At 38.0% G+C, this 22,561-nt stretch overlaps 1 protein-coding gene across 1 annotated transcript; it reads left to right on the top strand.

Annotated features, from left to right (window-relative positions):
• Nucleotides 1-8,806: 8,806 nt before the first annotated feature.
• Dynlrb2 (dynein light chain roadblock-type 2) lies at nt 8,807-21,731 on the top strand. The gene is made up of 4 exons (XM_020179756.2): nt 8,807-8,951; nt 10,838-10,913; nt 19,671-19,838; nt 20,638-21,731. The coding sequence occupies exons 1-4, from the start codon at nt 8,949-8,951 to the stop codon at nt 20,679-20,681; spliced, it is 291 nt and encodes a 96-aa protein (XP_020035345.1). The 5' UTR covers nt 8,807-8,948; the 3' UTR covers nt 20,682-21,731.
• Nucleotides 21,732-22,561: the final 830 nt, after the last annotated feature.

Raw genomic sequence — 22,561 nt, 5'->3', positions numbered from 1 at the left:
TTTATCACAAATAGGATGTAAGCTGAATTTGGCATGGGCTGGAGTTTGCTGATCCCTGGTGTATTAAATCTACTCAGATCTTCATCATTTCTTTTCTTCCTGAAGTCCTACATTCCCTCTCAGATCATTTCACTCATGTCTGAGAACTCCCTTTAATCTTTTATGTCTGCTGGCAACAAAATTTCTTAATTTTTTTCACCATCTGAGAATTTTTACTTCCCCCTACATTACTAAAGGATATTTGCTGGATAGAGAGTACTGAGTTGATACTATTTTTTTCTCAGCTTTCCTCTAAGAATTAAGATGAGGAACCCAGCCATAAGGATCATTCTTCTACAAATGATGCTTCACTTTTCTGCCTTTTTCCAAATTTTTCTTATCTTCTGATTTTAGCGTGTAGTTATATGTTTGAATATGATTTTTGTTTTCCCTGTTTGTGATTCACTGATCTTGAATTTGTAGGTATGTGTCTTTTAAAACATAAAAATATTCCACAATTATGTACGCAACTATTTCTTTTGCATTACACTGTTTCTACAATACTTTGGAACACTGGTGGCAATTCTTGGCTGGGAGGAAATGTTCCCAAGTTCCTTGAGGCTGTGATATTTTCTAAAATCTTTTTTCTTTCTTTTCCTCAGACTGTATAATTTCTATTGATGCAAACCAAGTTCTCTGACTCTTTCTTCTGGCATCTCCAGTCTGCTGTTTAGTCCATGCAGTGAAATCTGTGTTCATTTACTATTTTATTTATGAGTTCTAAGAGTTCCATTTGCCACTTCTTTACATCTTATATTTCCTAGCTATCTATCTTTTTACTTGTTTCAAGAAGAACTGTCCTCATTCCCTAGACAATCTCGATAACAGTTGCTTTAAAGTCATTGTTGGATAATTCCAACATGTGTCATCTTAGTGTGGCTGTCTGTTGACTCATTTCTCACGTCAGTCGAGATTATCCTAGATGTTGGTATGCCAAGTGATTCTGGATCATATCCTAAACATTCTGAATACATAATAAGAGGCTGAGTCTTCAAATCCTAAACAAAATACTGATGTTTTTGTTTTATCAGGTAATCAGTCTGGTTTCATTCTGGCCCCAAGTTCTGACCAGACTTTTATGGCTTATGATTTCAATGCAGGTTCTATTTTCAAAGACTGAAGGATGACTTGGATTTAATCCATGTTTATTCCACCCAGTCACCAGTCTGGGGCCCAGGCAGTGATCCATACCATAGTTCAATTCTCAAAGTCTTTGGTATATTGTGTGAAATGAGAAACACATATGCTCAGTTGTGGGGTAAGGCCAGGAGTCCAAAAACAAATTTTACGTGTTTGCCTTACTGAGTAATCCCTTCTCTCTGGTATCTGTAATGGTATTGAATTCTCTAGGGTTCCCCTTTTTTAGTACTATGCCTGGAATGCTAAAACTGTGCATCCAACTCTACCATGCCCTTTCTGTGACTGTATCTGTGTCCAGGGTCAAATGGTGTGAAAAACATAGGGAAAAAGCAACAGAGTTTTTCCCACATTCTTGGAACCCAAGGTCCTTCTGCTCAAACAGGAAGATTCCTGCTTATTTTGGTGATTGTAGGTCCCCTTGCCATTACTATTGCTTCTACCACCATGAGATTGACTGTGATCCAAGGCATCACAGAACAGAGAAAAGGAACACAGAAAGAAAATGAAGAATTTCTAACTTCTCTCTAAGTTTTAGTACTTCACTCTCCCACTAGAACTGGAGAGGTTTTCCTGGAGATATCTCTGCCTCTATGCAGTGCCAACTTCTGGGGGTGTGGGCTGCTTTGAGTCATGGCCAGGAGACAAAGGAATAAAAAATGAGACATTCATCATTGATCCAATGGCACTATGAATTCTGGTCTTTTTCCACCTCCTGCATGGCATTACTTTTCAATACTCAAATAACTTCTCTATTCATTATACACAGGGATTATGTCTGCATTTAGTGAGAGAGATGAGTGAATGTACTTTCTATATTTTACCTAGAACTAGAATCTAAGATTCATTTCTCACCAAGAGAGTGAACCAGAGCAACTGACTTCCAGATAGTAAAGCAAAGTTGAATTTCTGGAATAAACTTAATTTTTAGTGATGTATTATTCTTTTTATATATTATATGTTTGCATATAAAGTACTATTAACAAATTTTCATTTAAGATTTTAGCATTTATGAGCATAACTAAACTGTGTATTTTCCTTCCTTATAATATTTTTGTCAGGTTGTTTTAATCAAAATTATTCTGGCCCTATTAAACAAGATGGTATGTGTTCCTTCTCACTTTATTATATGTATGACTTATTTAACACTGTCATTGTTTAAAACATGCAGAAGAATATAAAAATATCTATAGATTCAAATATAGAATTAATAATTGAGTTTAGCTATATATAGATTAATAAAACAATATAAATGAAATATAGCATTAACAAATGAATTTAGCAAGTTTACCAGATATAAAACCTATATGTAATAACTGATTGATTTCTACATCACCAGAAAATTGTGAGCAAATAGAATTTTGAAATGCCAATATCAAATACATATTGTTATGATTTAGATTTTAAAGGTCCCCAAAATTCACATGTTGAAAGGTTAGTCCCCATTGCAGTAGTGTTCAGAGATGTGGCCTTTAGAACGTGACTGGATCATAAGGGTTCTGACCTCACCAATGATTAATCCACTGAAGGAGTTCTACTTTGATTGCATGATTGAGAGAAGGTGGAAACTTTAGGAAGTGGGGTCTACTGAGGAAACAGTTCACTGGGGGCATGCCCTGGAAAGATGTATCACGTCCCTGGCCCCTTCCTTGTACTCCCTCTGTTTTCCACTTACCATAAAGTGAGCAGCTTTGCTCTAACCATATGCTCCCTGCCATGATGTTTTGTCTTGCCTTGGGTGCAAAGCAATACAGCTATCCAAGCATGAACTGAACAGTGAGCCAAAATCAATCTTTCCTCTTTTAACTTGATTTATGTACTATTTTGTTGAAATAACAGAAAGCCAATTAACACATATATGAACATAACAAAAGATGTGCAATTCATCCATGTTAAAAAAAACCCTATACAACATTACTAAAAGAAAAACTTTAAAGATGGAGAGATATACAATGTTCATGAATTAGAGAGTCAATGATAAAGATTTCAATTTTCTCTAATTAGTCTACATACTTAACTTCTAGTCAAAATAATAGCAGTATTTTGTGAAAATTAACAAAATTACTAAAAAGCTATATGGAATGTAGAGAAGAGCCACACAATTATAAAGAAAAAACCAAATACCAAGACTTTATAATAATACATCAAATCAGGTCAAGTGATATTGGTGCACAAACCAGTAGAATATTATAGAGAGCACCAAAAGATAAACATATACACATGAACACTCTGTGTGTAATAGAGATGGCACTATAGAACCATGCAGTTAATGTAATCCTTTTTAGTACATGGTTGTCTGAGTCCATCTAGTGTTGCTATAACAGAATACCATAGAGAAAATCAATTATTTCTTACAGTTCTGGAAGGCTAGGAAGTCAAATATCAAGGTGCCAGGATCTGGCAAAGATCTTCTTCCTGCCTCATTCTATCATGAAAGCCAGAAGGGAAAAGTGTGCACATGGGAGAAAGAAGTGAGAGAGCTTAACTGACTTTTATAATAAATCCAGTCTCACAATAATTAATGCACTCCCATAATAACATTAACACATAAATGAGAGCAGAACTCATGACCTAATCTCCTCTCAACCCTGTTGTAATTAAAATTAAGTTTCCAACACGTGAACTCTGGAGGAGGACACATTCAAACCATAGCAATGGTACTGTCAATTTGAAATTCATGAGAAAATAAATGAAATATCTTCATGGCCTATGTTAGGAAAAGGATTCCTAAACAAATTCTAACCTCATGAAAGAAAATGATATTGGTTAATAGAATTCCTAATTAAGAAATACTATTTTTCCAAAGATACAATTTTTAAAATAAAATGCAATACATTGGGTAGAAAGCAGATTTCTAATATCTGGACATAAATGTAGATATAGATCAATGTGTTGGCATATATGTCAATGTATATATAGGAATACAACCAGTAAAGAGCCTACCTCCAGGTACACACATGCATTCACATACACATGGGAAATGTACTCAATTTTGTCAATAACCAGGGAGACACAAATTAAAAATACACAACGAGATAAGACTATACACATATGACAATAGCCGGGTGCCGGTGACTCATGCCTATAATCCTAGCTACTTAGGAATATTAACTATTGATAAGGATGTAGATAAAAAGCAATTCCTTTGCACAATACATTGCAATATATTGTCACAACCACTTTGGAAAAGTTTAGCTAGCATCCCACCCCTACAAAATAAATTCATGCCTGCATGCAAATGACATATGAAAGAATGCTTGTGGCACTATTATTTGTAACAGTCAAAACTTAGAAGCAACCAAAATATTAATAATAAAAGCATAAATAAATTGTGGTGGTTACTTAGAACTGAGTAAATACAGCAACGAAAAATAAAAAATTACAACTGTATACAATACAGATGACTACCATGCATATAATGTTGAGCAAAATGTCCCCTCCAAAAGATTACATGTTAGGTAATTCCACGGATATCATTTTAAATGAGACAAGTTACGTTACATTGCTACAAGTCAGGTAACTTTGGGAGGAGGGTGAGAGCAATGGTTGGGAAGGGCCACAGAGAAGTTTCTGAAAGACAGGCATGTTGTATTTCCTCCTTCTGGTTGGGTTTATGCAGGAGTTCAACTTGTGGTTAAGCACCCATTGTGCATTTGTTTTATGTACTTTACTTTTGTGTGCTATATTTACCCCTCAAAGTAATTTTGAAACTAACTAAATCAGAAATCTTGAAAAAACAGCTTAGAGACCTTGGGGCTGGATTATCAGAAAAAAGAAGAGGTACATAAAGTGAATGGGATTTAATGCTACCTTCACTCCTTACTTTCTCCTTCTTTAAACAAAACTAATAGAGCAGGGACTATTTCTTCCAACACTGAGAAACTGACCTACTGAATGCAATGTACTGAGATGGGGTCAGATATTTAAAAGTGGGGATTAAAAAGATTATTAGTAAAAGAATAACAGGTTGTCTAAGGGAGAAAGGAAAGGTGTTCTTTAGTGGGAGAGTTCACAATTTGAATCCTGAAGTTTTCTTCCTAAGGAAAACATGGAAGAGGAGCCTGGAGGGAAAGGCATTAAGAAGAAACAAACAGGAGAGAGAGGGAGATAAAGGGCAGTGAAATGGAAAAATCAGTAGAAGGGAGAGAGATGAAAAAGGAACACGGAAGAACAACAACAACAAAAACTGACTAGAAGAAGGGAAAACCAGAGGCAAGAAACATGGCTAAACAATCCACATCAGACACCTGGCATGAATCAGGCATGTTGCCAACATACTATCTTTAAAACCTCATCAGCCCTCTTAGGTAGGTATTATCTTTCTTACTTTACAAATTAGGAAACTAAGCTCTAAGCAGTTATTTTAAGGGAAAATACCAAGAAATGTCAACCTAGCTATATGCAACTCCAAATGCTATGCCCTAGAAAACCACTCAATCTCAACATGGAGGATTCCCCATAGGAAGTAACACTTATGCTACACTTATGTTACCTGAAAAGACTTACCCTAGAGGGTGCCTTTGTCCTAAGAAGCAGAAAATGTTTGATCTTTTGGAATCCTATGTACAGATACATTTCTGTAATTGTACAACACTGTGTCAGTTACATGGAACATTTACTGCTATCTGACATCCTCTAACTCTGCCTTATTACTAAGGGGCATTTTAGAACCATCTAGAGAAACCAACAAAGTAATAGAAGTTCTGTTTAAATTGACAAATAATGTCTTATGAGAAAAATGGGCACAAGGCATAGTAATGCCCGATTCACAGTATTTGACAAGAGGCAGGAATACACATATGAAGTGGCATAGAAAAATCCAAAGGGAAACTCAAAGCTATAAAGTTACCTGGATTTCTTCAGGCTAACTGGAGAGCAGTAAAAATTACCAAAAGTGCAAAAAGTACCAAAGTGCAATAAAGAGTCCCCTAGAAGAAAATCATCTCACTTTGATAAAATTATGTATGAGGACAAATGAAATTTATATGCAAATACCACTACTTTGGGAGAATATGTCCATGTACTTGCAAAAAAGTATTATTCATTAATATTTTCACTTACAAAATTATTTTGCATTTATTGTGAGCCAAGAAAGAAACAGTGAGGGGATAAAAGGAGGAGGGGGTAAAGAGGAATTCACATGTACTGAGGATAGAGCAGGGAACATGTCAGATGCTGCCAAGGCACTTTTACAGCCCTGACCCCATATTCATTATACTCTCCCAAAAAAGGTATAAAAAAATTAAACCAAACTACCTGTGAGGAATAATTACAAGTGAAAATCAATAAGGAGAAGATGGCTCATATTCTGCTCATTGATTTCCTGTGCATAGTGAGCCGAATTTGACTGTTGGTTGGAAGTTAGTTTGGCTACTTCTCATTTCTTTTTTAGCAGTTGGGTTCTCCTGTCAGTGCCTTTCGTGCTGGAGTCCCACCTTGCTCTAATCACAGCTGTCAGCTAGTGAATGAGTTTGACACCCTGACTCCAGAAATGAGGGAATTCACAGCCCATGCATATGCAGTCAGTTCCTTCATTAAAGCTGACTGACATGAAGATATGGTACACTGCCACTGACTTATACAAGTGAGACAAATGGCTATGTAGATACAAGTGGGAATCTCCTTGATCAGAAACACCCAGAGAGCTCAAGAATCAGTCTTTCCATAATTCAGCCAGTGTTACTGAAAAGACTTATATTTTTATTACTGCAAAATTATAGATATAATCAATCACTTAAGAGGCAAATCTGTACACACACACACACACACACACACACACACACACACCCCTCAGATTTAGACACCTGCCTACAACCCTAGCTTCCTTTCCAAATCTCATCTGGAGTCCCAGGTATTGAGCACCAAATGAGAGGACATTGCTATTGTGACCTGGCTTTTTGAGAAGTGTAAATTTCTTGAAGAGGAGGAAAAAAAGGGAAAATTACAGTAACCAAAATCACCTACTCCTTAACAAAAAATTGAATGAGAACTACAGTGTTTCTCCACCTAAATTTATATAAGTAACAGACTCAAGAGTTGAAAGACCATCTAGTAGAAAACCACCCAGTCCAAACTGTTCCCAAACATCCCCAGTAAGGGCCCATCCAGATTCTAGCTGCCTTCCCTAGCAACAAGCATGCCTTGTTAGGGTGGGAGTGCTCTCCAGAAATGAAAGCACAAACTGATCGATATTACAGGAAGTCATTACAGCACAGTCCTGATGGAAATGCATTCCAAGATTACGACTTGTATTCGGGAATCAACATCCATCCTCTTCCATCTCCAGGAATTCATAACATGACTCTGGCCATAAAAACTTCCTGGGCACTTCAAACAATAATTGGCCTCTTTTCTCTCAGACTATGGACAGTGTCCTTCAAAAGGACAGGTGACTTCTGACCATCCCTAAGTGATTTTTAACTTATTTCTTCCATCAGTTCCTTAAATACCCAGTAGAATCCTCTTCTGTGACAATGGCAATTTGTGGAACCTGCAGCACTGCAACTCTTCAACGAGCTGACAAGCAGTAAAGGGTGCTCTATACAACCAAGTGACAGCGTAAGTGAGATGGCACTTCCTCTACTGACTTGAGGGTAGGTAGACAGAGATTAATCTTGTTTATGATAAATATCATATGGGATATTTATCATGTGAGGTATACTGTAAGGTCCCTAACTTAACCTAACCTATTCCATTTTGTAAAGGACTCCATCTTGTCTGACAGGAAGGCTGTTTCACAGAAACAGTTTCCTTGAGTTTCCTAAACTCACGGGGAACCCCGCATGCATCCTGTTGAGAACATACTGCAACCTCATGTCATAAAAAAGAGACTGCACAAGAAACCACCCACCCACCTTGGAAAATCATGGAGAAACTGACCACCCTAGCTGCTTCCTGGAACAGCTAGCTGAACTATATTCCTTCTACATCTTAAATGCTTATAAACCCCAGCGCTAGCCTCATTCGGGGCTGATTCTTCTTAGTACCGGCCCCTTTCCTCCCTCGGAAAGTGAATAAAACTTTGCTTCTGCTTCAATTCCTGCTTTTCTGACAGCCGGCCTCACGGAGGGGGGCCTCACCTACACCACCCGTATCAGATGTAGTTATACGACATATCGACCAAATGGATATGGATCACACATATGTGATGACCGTAGTGTCGGATGCGGCTACTATAAAAACTATGGCGGGGGCGGGCCAGACCTGCATGGGGTCAGCCAGGTCTGTCACCGAACCCATCTCGCGAGCCCATCCCTTTTATTTGCCCCGCACATCCATCTCACGTGGACATCATCGTGTCACACGTGGGCGCACGGCTTCGCTAGTGGCGCTCGTTCGTCCCCGCCGGGAACGCGCAAAGCGCACGGAACGGGGCGGCGGCCGCGCACGAGCCGCACTCATCCTAACGCGGCGAGCGGCACTTACTTTACCGCGAGCCTAAGGCAGTGTGTGAACCGACGGACTCACGCCGGGGGGCCGGGCTCGCCCCACTCTTCCCGCCGCCGCCCCCCTCGCCCCCCACATCAGGGCGAAACACAAGTGAGCAAGCGCGCGACGCCTGCCTTAGCGAACCTTCGCCTGCGATGTTCCGCCGAGGTCAGGGCGGAAGTCCCGCCCCTCGGCTGCTGCCCGACTCGCGCGCGCGCGCAGGCGCGGCCCCGACGCTTCCGGGAGGGCACTTCCTCCCTTGTCTCCTAGCAACGGCTGAAGCGTTGTTAACATCCCGGGCGGCTGTGGCACCAGCCTGAGCCCAGAGTCTTGCCGGCCGCGCGATGGTAAATCTGGGGGCTCCGTCCGCGCCCCCGCAGCCGAGGTGGTGCCCGGCAAGGGCTATGGCGAAGCTGGTGGCTCCAACAGGAGGGGCGAAAGGGAGACCTAGGAGTTGGGAGATGTCTAGATGCTGGAAGCTATCTAGGGGATTGCCTTTGGGGAGTGGCGATTGGAGAAGGGTGATATCTAGGAGTTGGAAAGAGAGATTGAGGAGATGAAAGATACTGAGGAGGATGAAAATTCCTTTGAACCGGGAAGGTTTGCAAAACTCCCATGCTGAAAGGGGAGGAAGAGATGGGATGGGGAGAGGGAGGGAATGGAGAGGGGAAGGAGGAGACAGACAGAGAAGGGAAGAAACTGGAGACAAAATTTTGGAAAGAAGAGGAGAGAGAAAGAGAAGGAGGGAAGAAAGAAGAAAGGAAGGTGGGAGCTCTGAGACAGGAGAGAAAGGAGGTAACGTAGGGACTGAGAGTGTGCTAGGAGGAATCAGAAATCAGAAGAGAAACTCCTGGGGAAGGGGGAGAAACGAAAGAGCAGAGAGAGTTGGGGAGAGAAATAAAGGAGATCATGAAGACAGTGGTTGTAAAGACCAGTGGATACCGTCTTAAAGATCTGAAATATAATTAATTATTATAGAGCTATTAGACTTTAATGCAATTTCCCAAAGTGAAATGCAAACATCCTTTACAACATAAGACAATCCAATGCCAAATAACAGAGTAAATCACTTCATGATATCCTTTTTTCCCCCTCCCTTTGTATATGGGACCAAAAAGTTTCTGGCACTCTTAGGTCCTTAACACTGCTGTCATTTCTCTCTTGAAGAGCAGACCTCAAGCTCAAGGCTTTCATTTGAGTAGAATTTAATAATATGCCCTTTATTCATTTTGTTTGTTTTTACAGTCATTTCTGCTTATAACAAATGGTACCAGATTTTTATTTGTCATAGCAATTAATGGTTTCCTCTTAAAATGCACTTATTTAAGATTTGAATAGCTAATTTAAAGGGCATGATAGGTTAAAATATATAGATAGTATTTATAGTGGCAAAAAAAAATCATGAATCTAGTATGACAACACCTGAAATTCAGAGAACACCTGCTCCGGTGGTGGAAAAGAGAACATAAGTGCTCATGCCCACTTTAGGTGCAAAAGGAAACCATCTTTTAATTAAAGTAACATAATAGTCGCCTGTGTGATATTGGGGGAGAAAAAAACATACAAATCCTTGTGGAGAGTGCAGAATTTGCTATTTGAGTTCAGAATACCCAGTGATTGCTCAGATATGAGCAATGCACAAGTTTGGAAAAGATTATTCTTGAGCTTGTCATTTCTAGAGTGGAAGAAAACTGGTACAATAGGGTTTATGCATAAAGTTTATTTAAATAGATGAGCTTAAAACTCAGTCATGGGGTTCTGATGTAATCATTCATGGTTGAACACTTAGATTCCATGGAGGTTCAAGCTATAGTTGTCAAGAGAAACGTAGCATCCTGGATTATGTTGTTTTTATAAAAATACCCTTATGTAAATTTTTGTACCTACAGAAAGATCAACAACTGAAAGATGATCCAGAGCAGGCTTCTGTGCAGAGTACTAAATACTTTTCTAGTAAATGAGGACAAATAAAAATGGTGTGTGTGCTTGTGAGGTAGAGAGCTCTCTGTCTCTAGAAGAGTTCAAGTACAGTGTTATCAGGATTATATGGGGAGAGTGTCTTGCATATGGAACTTGATAATTTTCAAGCTGACCTTTAAAATATGAGATTATAGCACCCATCACCTTAGATTAGGAAGATAAGAGAATAAATGTCTTTCTAAACATCATTCTCTTTAGGATTGGTGTCACTGCAAAGACCCTTTTGGTGACTTGCCTCCCTTGTCTCTTCCAGGCAGAAGTAGAGGAAACCCTGAAGAGGATCCAGAGCCACAAAGGAGTTATTGGAACCATGGTGGTAAATGCAGAAGGTAAACATGTCGCACAAAAGCCAACCGGGAGCCTGTTTGTTATGTCAAGCCTTAAAGACACACATCTTAGAATTTGAAATCAGAAGACTTGTTTTGTATATTTTAGCCATAGCAGTTACATATCAAACATCTGTTGAGTATCTGTTACATGCCAGGCACTCTGCTAAAAGCTAGGGCTATAAATACAAATAAGCATGTCTAAAAGTATCTACATATTCATAAGAAACACTATAAATTATCTACTTTTTAAAACTTTGGTAATTCTCTTTCATCATTTCAGGAGTGCCCATGAAACTATGGTGTTAAAGATAGGAAGAATATCATGGTTGGTAGTATTCTTTTGTCTTATCATTATAAGGGTACAGTGTTTCAGTCTTCATTTTAAATGAAATTATTCCTTTAGCATATTTAGTAAAATTCTTTAAGAATTCATTTTAATATAATTCATAGGATAGTGTTTGTAGATACAGCGTAAGAAGGGCTAATACATTTCCAACAATGAAATCTGAAGACTTGCCACAAACTTACTCTCACTGCACAATACTTACTAAGAATCCACATAGCATTTCCTCTAGCAAATTGCTCTGTGTTCAGCCCTCTTAAAGGTTCCCACTGGTTTCATTGCTAATTCAGGCATTTGTAAAGACAAGAGGTGCCAGAAATTCCAGAGCATTGGTTGAAATAAGAATAGCTACTTCACATAATTCATGCTGCAACCATAGAATTGGCATGTAACCAGCTCAGTGCCTGGCAGAATCCATCAGTTAATACTTATTGTGCAACCACAAACTGAAAAATCTATTTAAACTCTGAATTTTATTTCCTTATCATTAAGAATGGAAAATAACCTACTTACTGGTGGTTGTGATAATAAAATGAGATAATTATCAAGTGCCCAGCACAGCAGCCAACACTTAATAGAACTGTGATCAAGTAATTCTAAGAATGTGGAAATATTCAAATTGATTTTTACAGAGGAAGCATTTGATTTGTTTTATAAGATAAAAAATAACTCAATGTCACATCTACATAATGAATATGAACATAATGAATTTACCCATGTTGAGTAATCAGAAGAGAGAGAGAATTGTGACCATCTTTACAGGTAAGTCAAGAGCTATGTCAAATATTTCCAGTAAGTGAACCACCCCAGCGTATGGATCTTGTTAAACTGATTTTGCTTCCAACTGTTTGTATACACTGCCACACCCCCTGAGATGAATTAACTGTGTGATTTCAGAGGGGCTGTGTTAGTTTCCTTTGACTGCAGAAACAAAGTACCAAGCACCTGGTGGCTTAAAACAACACATTTATTCTCTCAGTCTGGATGCTAGAAGTTGAAGCTAAGACATCTTTGGGTCAGGCTGTCTTTGGAGACTCTATGGGAGGAGCCATACTGGCTACTCCTAGCTTCTGGTGGCTGTTGTTAGCCATTGGGGTTCCTTGGCTTATAGAAGCATCACCCTAGTCTCTGTCTTCATAGTCCATGACATTCTTTTCTGTTTACTTACAAAGGCCCCAGTTATTGGGCTAAGGCCCACACTAACCTAGTATGGCTTGATTTTAACTAATTACATCTATAGAGACCCTATTTCCATATAAGGTTACCTTCTGAAATTTAGTGTGGATTTGAATTGGGAGGGCACTTCACCCCAGTAGAGATGCATTCTCTTATGGAACCCAGGCCAAAGCATCTAATGTGCTTCATGAGAATATCTTAATCTAGAGCACACAGTACTAATGATTTGTATCAAATGTCTGAAAAATATTCACACTCTTGATCTGTAATTCCACCCTTAAGGGGTGATGGAGAAAAGATTTAGATACAAGGATACTCATTGAGGCATCATAGGTAATGATGATAAACATACAACTAAGAAAATAACTGAACAGTAGAGGAATTTTTAAATTAGCTGTATAATATTTGGTAAACATGATTATTTAAAATGTTGAAGAATATTTGAAAAGTGTTGGTAATCTACTCATAATAGTAGATGAAAAAAGCAGGGAGTGAAAGAGTAGCCGGCATTTTCTGGTCATTTATTTAGCGGGTACATGCATGCACTTAAAATGAATGTAAAAGAAAAGGCAGGGGTGTGTTGTGGTGATTATCTCTAAATATGGGATTAAATATGACTTTTTATTTTCATGAGGTTTCTCAATTGAAACTTCTCTTATCTAAAAGCAACAAAATACTATTTTTATACCCATTAACTTTTCATGAACCTCTTCTAGGATAATGATTAAGGGCAGTTTCAAGGTTATGGATACTTAGTATTATCTGAATGTCAAATTAACCTTTTTCACAAAAATATAAATGAGAGGCTTCTTTGTAGTCAGATTATTAATAAGCAGATAATATACAAGGATGTTTATTAATGGCAAATGGTATAAGTTATGTGACCAGGATGTAATAAGATACTCAATCTCAACAGCTTACTCAATTTTAGATGAAAGTGCCATTTATTATAATGCAGATTTCAGCTTTCAGCAGCCTTGTGAAATTTAGTACTGAAAATATTCAACTAAGATGATGATTGTGTCCTCTTGTTCTCTGCCAGTGGTTTTGGTCTACTAATTATAGGCAAATTGTTTCAGTATATTTTCAGATGGTGTTTGTGGTTAGGTTGGTCAACCATTTATTCATTTAGATCTCATCATATGCCATGTCAAATATTAGTCCTTTGGTTTCACTCTGATTGAGGCATAGACTTCCTATTTATGACAATAAAGCAGACTTAATCACTTTCCCAATGCTGACTGGTATAGGTTTTGCTCACAGTAGAATCTTGGTTAACCTTGGTTCCCCATTTATAAAAACCATTCATTGTTTATAATATTCCAACATTTATCATTGCACTAAGTACTAGTGAGTATGAATATCTGTCTCCCAGGAGTCATGTCTGTTACATATTCATATGTATGTAAGCCTGGTTTCTCTAGGGTCTTAATTTTAAATATTCTCGACATTTCTAACAATTGCCATTTGAGTTTCATTAGATTTTATCAGCCATCCAGCCAATTCCTTTGATTTTGAAATGTAATCCATCAACAAAAGTACAAATGTGTAGTCAAAGATGACAGACTGAAAGAATGAGTACCAGCTTACTGGGATCATAGAGAGTCATATTTTTAAGTAATGCCATAAATTTGCCAATATTCAATTTAAAATATTATATTCTTAGTTCCAAGAGCTCCATTTTAGGAATTTACCCCACACAGATATACATATATGAAATGACACACACAAGGACATATTCTGTAGCCTGGTTGGAGACTGGGAAAAGCCTGAATGTCAATCAGGAGGTGATATGAGTTAAATGTATTACAAAACATCCACTCAACAGACTATTGTGCAGTCATTAACATGAATGACTTAGCTTTAGATGCACTCTCTCAAACAATTTCCCAAGGATACTAAATGGAAAATATTAAGGCACAGAATGATGATAACATTAAAATAAAGAATATAAACACAAACATGTACATTCTTGAATTGACCTACCATTATCTCTGGAAACATACCTAAGAAACTGGGAGCATTGGTCACTTTTCAGAAAGAAAGTGGGTGCATTTTATACCATGTGCTAAAATGACTTTTTAATAAATTGTTTTAATTACCATGCATGATACCAAGAACTCAATAAATATTTCTTGATAGTTTATTTTCAGGTGTCTATGGTATATGTGAAAAATTCCCAAGTGTTTCCATAGTGTGTACTTGTTATACAGAAAGGCTAACATTTATTTATTTATTTATTTATTTATTTATTTATTTATTTATTTATTTATTTATTTTTATTGTCTTATTATTCATATGTGCATACAACACTTGGGTCATTTCTCCACCCTGCCCCCACCCCCTTCCTTACCACCCACTCTGCCCCCTCCCTCTCCCCCCCACCCCCTCAATACCCAGCAGAAACTATTTTGCCCTTATTTCTAATTTTGTTGTAGAGAGAGTATAAGCAATAATAGGAAGGAACAAGGGTTTTTGCTGGTTGAGATAAGGATAGCTATACGGGGAGTTGACTCACATTGATTTCCTGTGCGTGTGTGTTACCTTCTAGGTTAATTCTTTTTGATCTAACCTTTTCTCTAGTTCCTGGTCCCCTTTTCCTATTGGCCTCAGTTGCTTTTAAGGTATCTGCTTTAGTTTCTCTGCGTTAAGGGCAACAAATGCTAGCTAATTTTTTAGGTGTCTTACCTATCCTCACACCTCCCTTGTGTGCTCTCACTTTTATCATGTGCTCAAAGTCCAATCCCCTTGTTGTGTTTGCCCTTGATCTAATGTCCGCATATGAGGGAGAACATACAATTTTTGGTCTTTTGGGCCAGGCTAACCTCACTCAGATTGATGTTCTCCAATTCCATCCATTTACCAGCGAATGATAACATTTCATTCTTCTTCATGGCTGCATAAAATTCCATTGTGTATAGATACCACATTTTCTTGATCCATTTGTCAGTAGTGGGGCATCTTGGCTGTTTCCATAACTTGGCTATTGTGAATAGTGCCGCAATAAACATGGGTGTGCAGGTGCCTCTGGAGTAACCTGTGTCACAGTCTTTTGGGTATATCCCCAAGAGTGGTATTGCTGGATCAAATGGTAGATCAGTGTTTAGCTTTTTAAGTAGCCTCCAAATTTTTTTCCAGAGTGGTTGTACTAGTTCACATTCCCACCAACAGTGTATGAGGGTTCCTTTTCCCCTGCATCCTCACCAACACCTGTTTTCCTGGTGTTGCTAATAATGGCTATTCTAACAGGGGTGAGGTGGAATCTTAGTGTGGTTTTAATTTGATTTGCATTTCCTTTATTGCTAGAGATGGTGAGCATTTTTTCATGTGTTTTTTGGCCATTTGAATTTCTTCTTTTGAGAAAGTTCTGTTTAGTTCACTTGCCCATTTCCTTATTGGTTCATTAGTTTTGGGAGAATTTAGTTTTTTAAGTTCCCAATATATTCTGGTTATCAGTCCTTTGTCTGATGTGTAGCTGGCAAATATTTTCTCCCACTCTGTGGGTGTTCTCTTCAGTTTAGAGACCATTTCTTTTGATGAACAGAAGCTTTTTAGTTTTAAGAGGTCCCTTTTATCTATGATATCTCTCAGTTGCTGTGCTGCTGGGGTTTCATTGAGAAAGTTCTTACCTATACCTACTAACTCCAGAGTATTTCCTACCCTTTCCTGTATTAACTGTCATTCAGTTGTCTTAGTTGTTTGAAGGATTGATTGTGTGTACCTAAGTTGAGGTTATTCTCTACTGTCTTGCTTTTTCTTTTCCTGTGGTTTGGTGCTGCCTGTCTTTTCATGGTTAAGTCGGGTTTCACTTATGTGTGCAGAATCCCTTGAAGAATCTTTTGTAGTGGTGGCTTTGTGGTCACATATTGTTTTAGTTTCTGCTTATCATGGAAGACTTTTATTGCTCCATCTATTTTGAATGATAGTTTTGCTGGGTAGAGTATCCTGGGGTTGAAGTTATTTTCATTCAGTGCCCGGAAGATCTCACCCCACGCTCTTCTTGCTTTTAATGTTTCTGTTGAGAAGTCTGCTGTGATTTTGATGGGTTTACCTTTGTATGTTATTTGTTTTTTCTCTCTTACAGCCTTCAATATTCTTTCCCTAGTTTCTGAACTTGTTGTTTTAATGATGATATGTCGTGGGGTAGTTCTATTTTGATCTGGTCTGTTTGATGTCCTGGAGGCCTCTTGCATGTGTATGGGAATATCTTTCTCTAGATTTGGGAAATTTTCCGTTATTATTTTGTTGAATAGATTACACATTCCCTTCACTTGCATCTCTTCTCCTTCTTCGATGCCCATGATTCTCAAGTTTGGTCTTTTGATGGAGTCGGTGAGTTCTTGCATTTTCTTTTCACAGGTCTTGAGTTGTTTAATTAATAGTTCTTCAGTTTTTCCTATAATTACCATTTCATCTTTGGAGATTCTATCTTCTGCTTGTTCTATTCTGCTGGATTGGCCTTCTGTTTTGTTTTGCAGTTCTGTTTCATTCTTTTTTTCTGAGGTTTTCCATATCCTGGGTGGTTTCCTCTTTAATGTTGTCTGTTTTTGTCCTGAGTTCATTTATCTGTTTATTAATCGTGTTCTCTGTTTCACTTTGGTATTTATACAGTGCTTCTATGGTTTCCTTTATTTTTCTTTTGCTTTTTCAAATTCTCTATTTTTTGTTGTCTTGGAATTTCTTGAGTGTCTCCTGTACATTTTGGTTGACCCTATCCAGTTTCATCTCTATAAAATTCTCATTGAGTACCTGTAGTATGTCTTCTTTTAAATTATTCTTGTGGGCTTCATTGGGTTCTTTGGCATAGTTTATCTTCATTTTGTTGGAGTCTGGATCTGAGTATCTGTTTTCTTCATTTCCCTCTGGTTCCTGTACTAATTTTTTGCTGTGGGGAAACTGGTTTCCCTGTTTTTTTCTGTCTTCTCGTCATTGCCCTTGGTGTTGTTGTTGTCCCTGTACTGTGTGCAATTAAGTATTTTCTAGCTTGTAATAATAACAATGGTGATATTTAGAATGGTAGGGTGAGAGGAGATGGAAAGCAAAGAAGTTAAAGAAAAAGGGAAAAACAAACAAGTAGGAAAAAACAAAACAAAGAATCAAACAAAAAAGTTTCAAAGATATAAACAGGGAGAGATAGTGTACTAATCAACAGTAAGCTGAACAGGCATTAGAGAGACAGAGGATTGAAAATAAAAAATAAAAAGAATAAAGATAAGAATAAAAATAAAAAATAAGTGAAAGAAAAAATATATATATAAAAATAAAATAAAATAAAACAAAATGAAAAATAGGAAAAAAAAAACCTCCAAGTTTAAATGCAGTGAAGTTTCAGTCTTAATAATTTTGGTATCCGTCTCAGCCTCCAATTCTGGAGATGGTGCCTCCTAACTTTTATTTATTGACTTGGATGATAAAAAGACAGCCTAAATAGGCCTCAGCATCTGATTCATAATCTTGTCATATGCATTTAAAATAATTTATTCTGACTGTATTTCTTGCCTTGACACTGAGCAGTGCAGTCTTCATAGGTTGTCACACTTTAGGGTGCAAAATAAAACTATCTTCAAAAAGTTCTCTTCAAAGGTTGAGTGCTAGCAATATTCCCATTTCCGGCTTGCTAAGGTCCATGCTTTGTGACCTTTTATCAGGTGTGTAAGACAACTCACTGCCTTTAGGAAAAATGTGGCCAAGAAAACAACACATAATCACACAGTTACCTACTGATTATGTTCCCTATAAATGCTATCTTTATATTGTTGATAAGGGTATTGTCAGAAGACATTAGTCTGTTTCAAAGTCAAAATTGATGACCTCTAACAGTTTCACGAAACCTGACAAAATCCTAAGTTTGAAACACTCTCTCATTCTTGAACCATGTTAGACTCTTTCGTATATTGGCTTTAATTCACATACCTAAGGAATATGACAGCAATCTCAAACTCACTTCATGTGTTCATGTGTCCCCCTAAAATAAAGACACATTTGCAAATAAAATCCCTGGAATTCCTATCTGTCTGGCAGTTCTCAATATGAAAGCTATCTTTGGTTACAATATATGCAAAATACCTATCACAGCACCTAGTTACTTATAGGAGCTGAATGCTGCGTGACTTGAATTGAGCTAGATTGAGTTGAACCAAATTTAATTATATATGCATATTTGTCTGGCTATAATTTTCCAGTTAAATTAACAAATTGTGTTTTAAGCTCATATAATAGAACAATAGAGCACACAAAAGGCCAGCTTAATAACACTCAAATCAGAAATGAGTATGAACTAGGGAATGTACAGCAAAACTGCAGTAGCTTTGTTACCATATTTTTCTAACATAAAAGTTAAGGTTTCCAAAATACCGTGTGAGGAGTTAGGAAAAATTTGGAAAATCTCTTTTGATATACTCTCTGGCATGGGCAGTACTATCCACTTATGTTTCTGGTTTCAAAAAAAAATGAAGACTAATACCATGTCACAGAGCAAGCATCTCAAAGTAGACATGCTGTAGACTTCTTGTTATAGACTTGCATGTTATATAAAAAATTCATTAATTTGAGCTGGTCAAGTGCCTCATGTGGTAGGGCCTAGCAAGTGCAAGGCCCTAAGATCAAGCCCTCCCCTAAAATAAACATTAACTTAGGACTGAAATCGCCAATTTACATTTCCCATATGATTTCTGTACAAAAACATCTATTGCGTTATTAGCATCAAAAACGTTTCAAATACCAAACAGTAGTGGATGGATCACATTACATTATATCCATTAAAAAGTACAGGGTGCAGAGATTTAAAATAATGTGACAATATTATCAATAAGGATAGCTTGTATGCTATAACTTACATGAGGAAAAATTAGTAATGAAGTTAAATTTGTAAATATAATTTCACTCAGGTACACTGAATAATCTATGTAGAACACTGGTCAACCCAAGCAGGATTGATCCATGTTGAGCCTTTCCCAGCAAATTTACTCTGTTCCATATCAAAAGGCCTCATCTCCTGCATGTTAACATTGTCTACCTGACGCTCTTTGATTGGTAAAGACTTTAACAGGATATCTGTTTAAAAAATATATGTAGAGGCAGAACAATTATAAAGAAATAAACTAAAGTAGGTATCAGTGAACCCTATCACTATAATTTTTTCTTCCTCTTTGCAATTATTAGTGTTTTCTAGTATTTTTACAATGTTTGTTTACTTTTATAACCAGAAAAAATTTACACTAAGTTAAATCTCCTAATAGGCATTCCTATCCGAACAACCTTGGACAACTCAACCACAGTTCAGTATGCAGGTCTTCTTCATCAGCTGACAATGAAAGCCAAGAGCACGGTGCGTGACATCGATCCTCAGAATGACCTAACCTTCCTTAGGATCAGATCAAAGAAACATGAAATCATGGTAGCTCCAGGTAATTTGGGGTTTTATTTCATAGTTAAAGCATCTTTCTACTTTACTGGTTGAAACCCTTGTTTCAAAGAATGGGGAGTGTAGATTTTAGTATACAGGGTAAGACATATTATCCTTGTATTTAAAAATGCAGATACTTCAATCTGAAGGTTGCAACTTTTAAAAAAACTTATGAAATTAGCAATTTGACTTTTGAACAAATTCAATTTTTTCCATTTGCCTTTATTAGTAGTAATCAAAAGAATTTAGATGATGTTGTCATTTTCAGTGAATGTAGCACAGAGACTCTCTGGAGAGTGGCAGAAATCTCCTCTGTCCTGGGGATAAAGTTGAGGGTGGCTCCAAGGCCTGTGGAGAAAGCACAGCCAACTAGAAGATAGCATCACAGAACACATCCTTCCTTGAATGAATTGTGTTCACAGTGTAAGACAGGCTCCTAAATCTAGTCTAGAACAAACTTCTCCATAGCACATTTATCAAATCAGAATTGCCTGTAAACTAAATAAAGCTTTTTCTACCACTGGCCCTCACCCTGGCTGCACATTAATATCACCTGTAGTTTTTTTCTTAATTACCCTTTCCTAGGATACCACCCCAGACCAATGATATCAGAATTTCTAGGGCAAGCCTGAGGAATGGGTATTAAAAAAAAAATACCAGGTGATTCTGAAGTACAGCTCAATCATTGGTCTACATGAGGTCCATTTGATGTTCTGAAGGGAAAAGCAAATTTGCTGAAATGTTCATTGATTAAAGTAATTTGGCAATGAATTATTAATTATGTCCATGTCTCTTTCCAGATAAGGAATATCTTCTGATTGTTATTCAGAATCCATGTGAGTAGACCTGCTACCGCAAAAGTCTGTTGTCATGACACTGAGCTGGAAACTCTTCACTCTTAAAGTCTGAGTCTTTGCACGTCTTTTCTCGTTTATATCGTAACTAGTCTATATCTTTTGACTGCATTGTGAACTTGTACTTTTGCTATATAATAAATGAATGTGCATATATGTCTTATTTCCTGTCATACACAAAACTGGGAGGATTCCAGTGAGAAGACAGCCTTCCTCCTCCTCCTAGTTCTTTAGTCTAAGTCTCTGTCTCTGAGGTTACATGTCCACGACATGCTCACGATATTCAGTGGAGCACTGTGGAAGCCACAAGCAAAGTAGGAAGTCCCAATTCCCAAGGATGAGATGCTTTCACAGGTTGAACAAGGATAGTGAGAGGTGAGAAGTATGGTTCTCAACTGAGGTCCTCCACCTTTCACAAAATCCTCTGGACAGAGGTAAAACCCAGCCCCTATTGCCCCAGTCTGAGGGGCCCAGGAAATGTGTCTTGGGCAAAGTTGAATACACATAAGGCTGAGTGAATAACTCCAGAGAGTTTTATTTTTACTTGATATCTCAAACATTCAAAAAATAATCTAATGGTTTTCCATGTGCCCCAAACCCATACAGAATTGATATTAATATTTTGCCATAGTTGCTTTACAGCCTTTTTCAAGTAAATATTTTGTGTTGCAATAACTCAAGATTCCTATGAAGTTGTAAGAAAGAACAGATCCTGTGTACCCTTCACCTAGTTTTCCCTGATGGCAACACATTCCAGAACTCTAATACAGCGTCACAACTAGGAAACTCACCCTGATTCAGTCAAGATTCAAAACATTTCCATCTCTGCTGGGTTTCCTCAGTTGTCCTTTTACCATACCCCTCCAGCCCCTCACCCCTGGAAACCACTATTCTATCTTCCCTTTCTATAATTTTTTCATATCTAGAATGTTACATACATGGAACAATATGATAAATAATCTTTCAGGATTAACTGTTTTCACACGGCATAATTGTTTTGAGGTTTGTTAAAAAAAAAAAGAAATAAAACATTACAGATACAGCTGTGTACTTCTTTTCCTCATGCCTCTGTCCTTCTTTCCCAGAGGACTCTTATCTGGAGTCCCAATTCACTCCATATGGACCCATAAGCACCTTCACCTACATTCCTGCTGCCCTGCCATAGCAGGCCAAATGTGAGAAGGTGTACGGTGAGTTTACGGTTCATTCACACCCAGGGCCCCTACGTGCATCCTGGAGGCTGTTGTGGTCAACTCAAATCAGAAAGGGCTGAGACAGATCCGAGAAAGGGCTTTTCTCTCCAAGTGATCCAGGGAGAAGAGACAAGTCACAAGTGGAACTTACCTGAGGTGAGAGGGCCAATGGAGGCTGAAGCCAGACAGCCAAGTTTATCCAATGAATTTCTTAGCCCCAGTGCCTAACTCAGTGCTCCTAGAAGTGAGGACTGCACAAATATATTTTGAAAATCTCTCCAGGGAATTGCAGTGCTACTCCAGGCTGATGCCCACTCGATATCAGCCAGGAATGAAGGTTTGGGAATCACTGGTCCTGGATTTTTCATGTTCTGTCTCTGCCATTTGCAAGCAGCCTGAGCCCCATAGCTTCATCTGAAAAATGGGACAAACAAACCTAACCAAGGAATCAGCTGAGCCGATGCAGATGAAGTGCCTGTCACAGAGCAAGAACTCAACAAATGCTGGCTTCTCTGCTGTACTCAAAGCTAGCTCCTTCTTGGGGAGCCAAGAGGAAGTGGCCCATGACACTCAGGAATGAGCTCTGGGTCCTCATGTCACCAGGTCAGCACAGACACAGGTATGATGCTGACTGTCTTCAGAGAGGAAAGAATGAAAAAGGAAGTGAGTCTAAGTCA

This window comes from Castor canadensis, chromosome 15 (assembly GCF_047511655.1).
Source record: "Castor canadensis chromosome 15, mCasCan1.hap1v2, whole genome shotgun sequence".
NCBI classification, from domain to species: Eukaryota; Metazoa; Chordata; class Mammalia; order Rodentia; family Castoridae; genus Castor; species Castor canadensis.
This window is presented reverse-complemented; position numbering and strand designations above follow the sequence as displayed.

What these genes read in the sequence shown, in the direction of transcription:
- Dynlrb2 (XM_020179756.2), top strand. An exon ending in CATGGTGGTAAATGCAGAAG is followed by an intron (nt 10,914 to 19,670) that starts GTAAACATGTCG and finishes ATCTCCTAATAG; the next exon opens with GCATTCCTATCCGAACAACC. An exon ending in TGAAATCATGGTAGCTCCAG is followed by an intron (nt 19,839 to 20,637) that starts GTAATTTGGGGT and finishes GTCTCTTTCCAG; the next exon opens with ATAAGGAATATCTTCTGATT.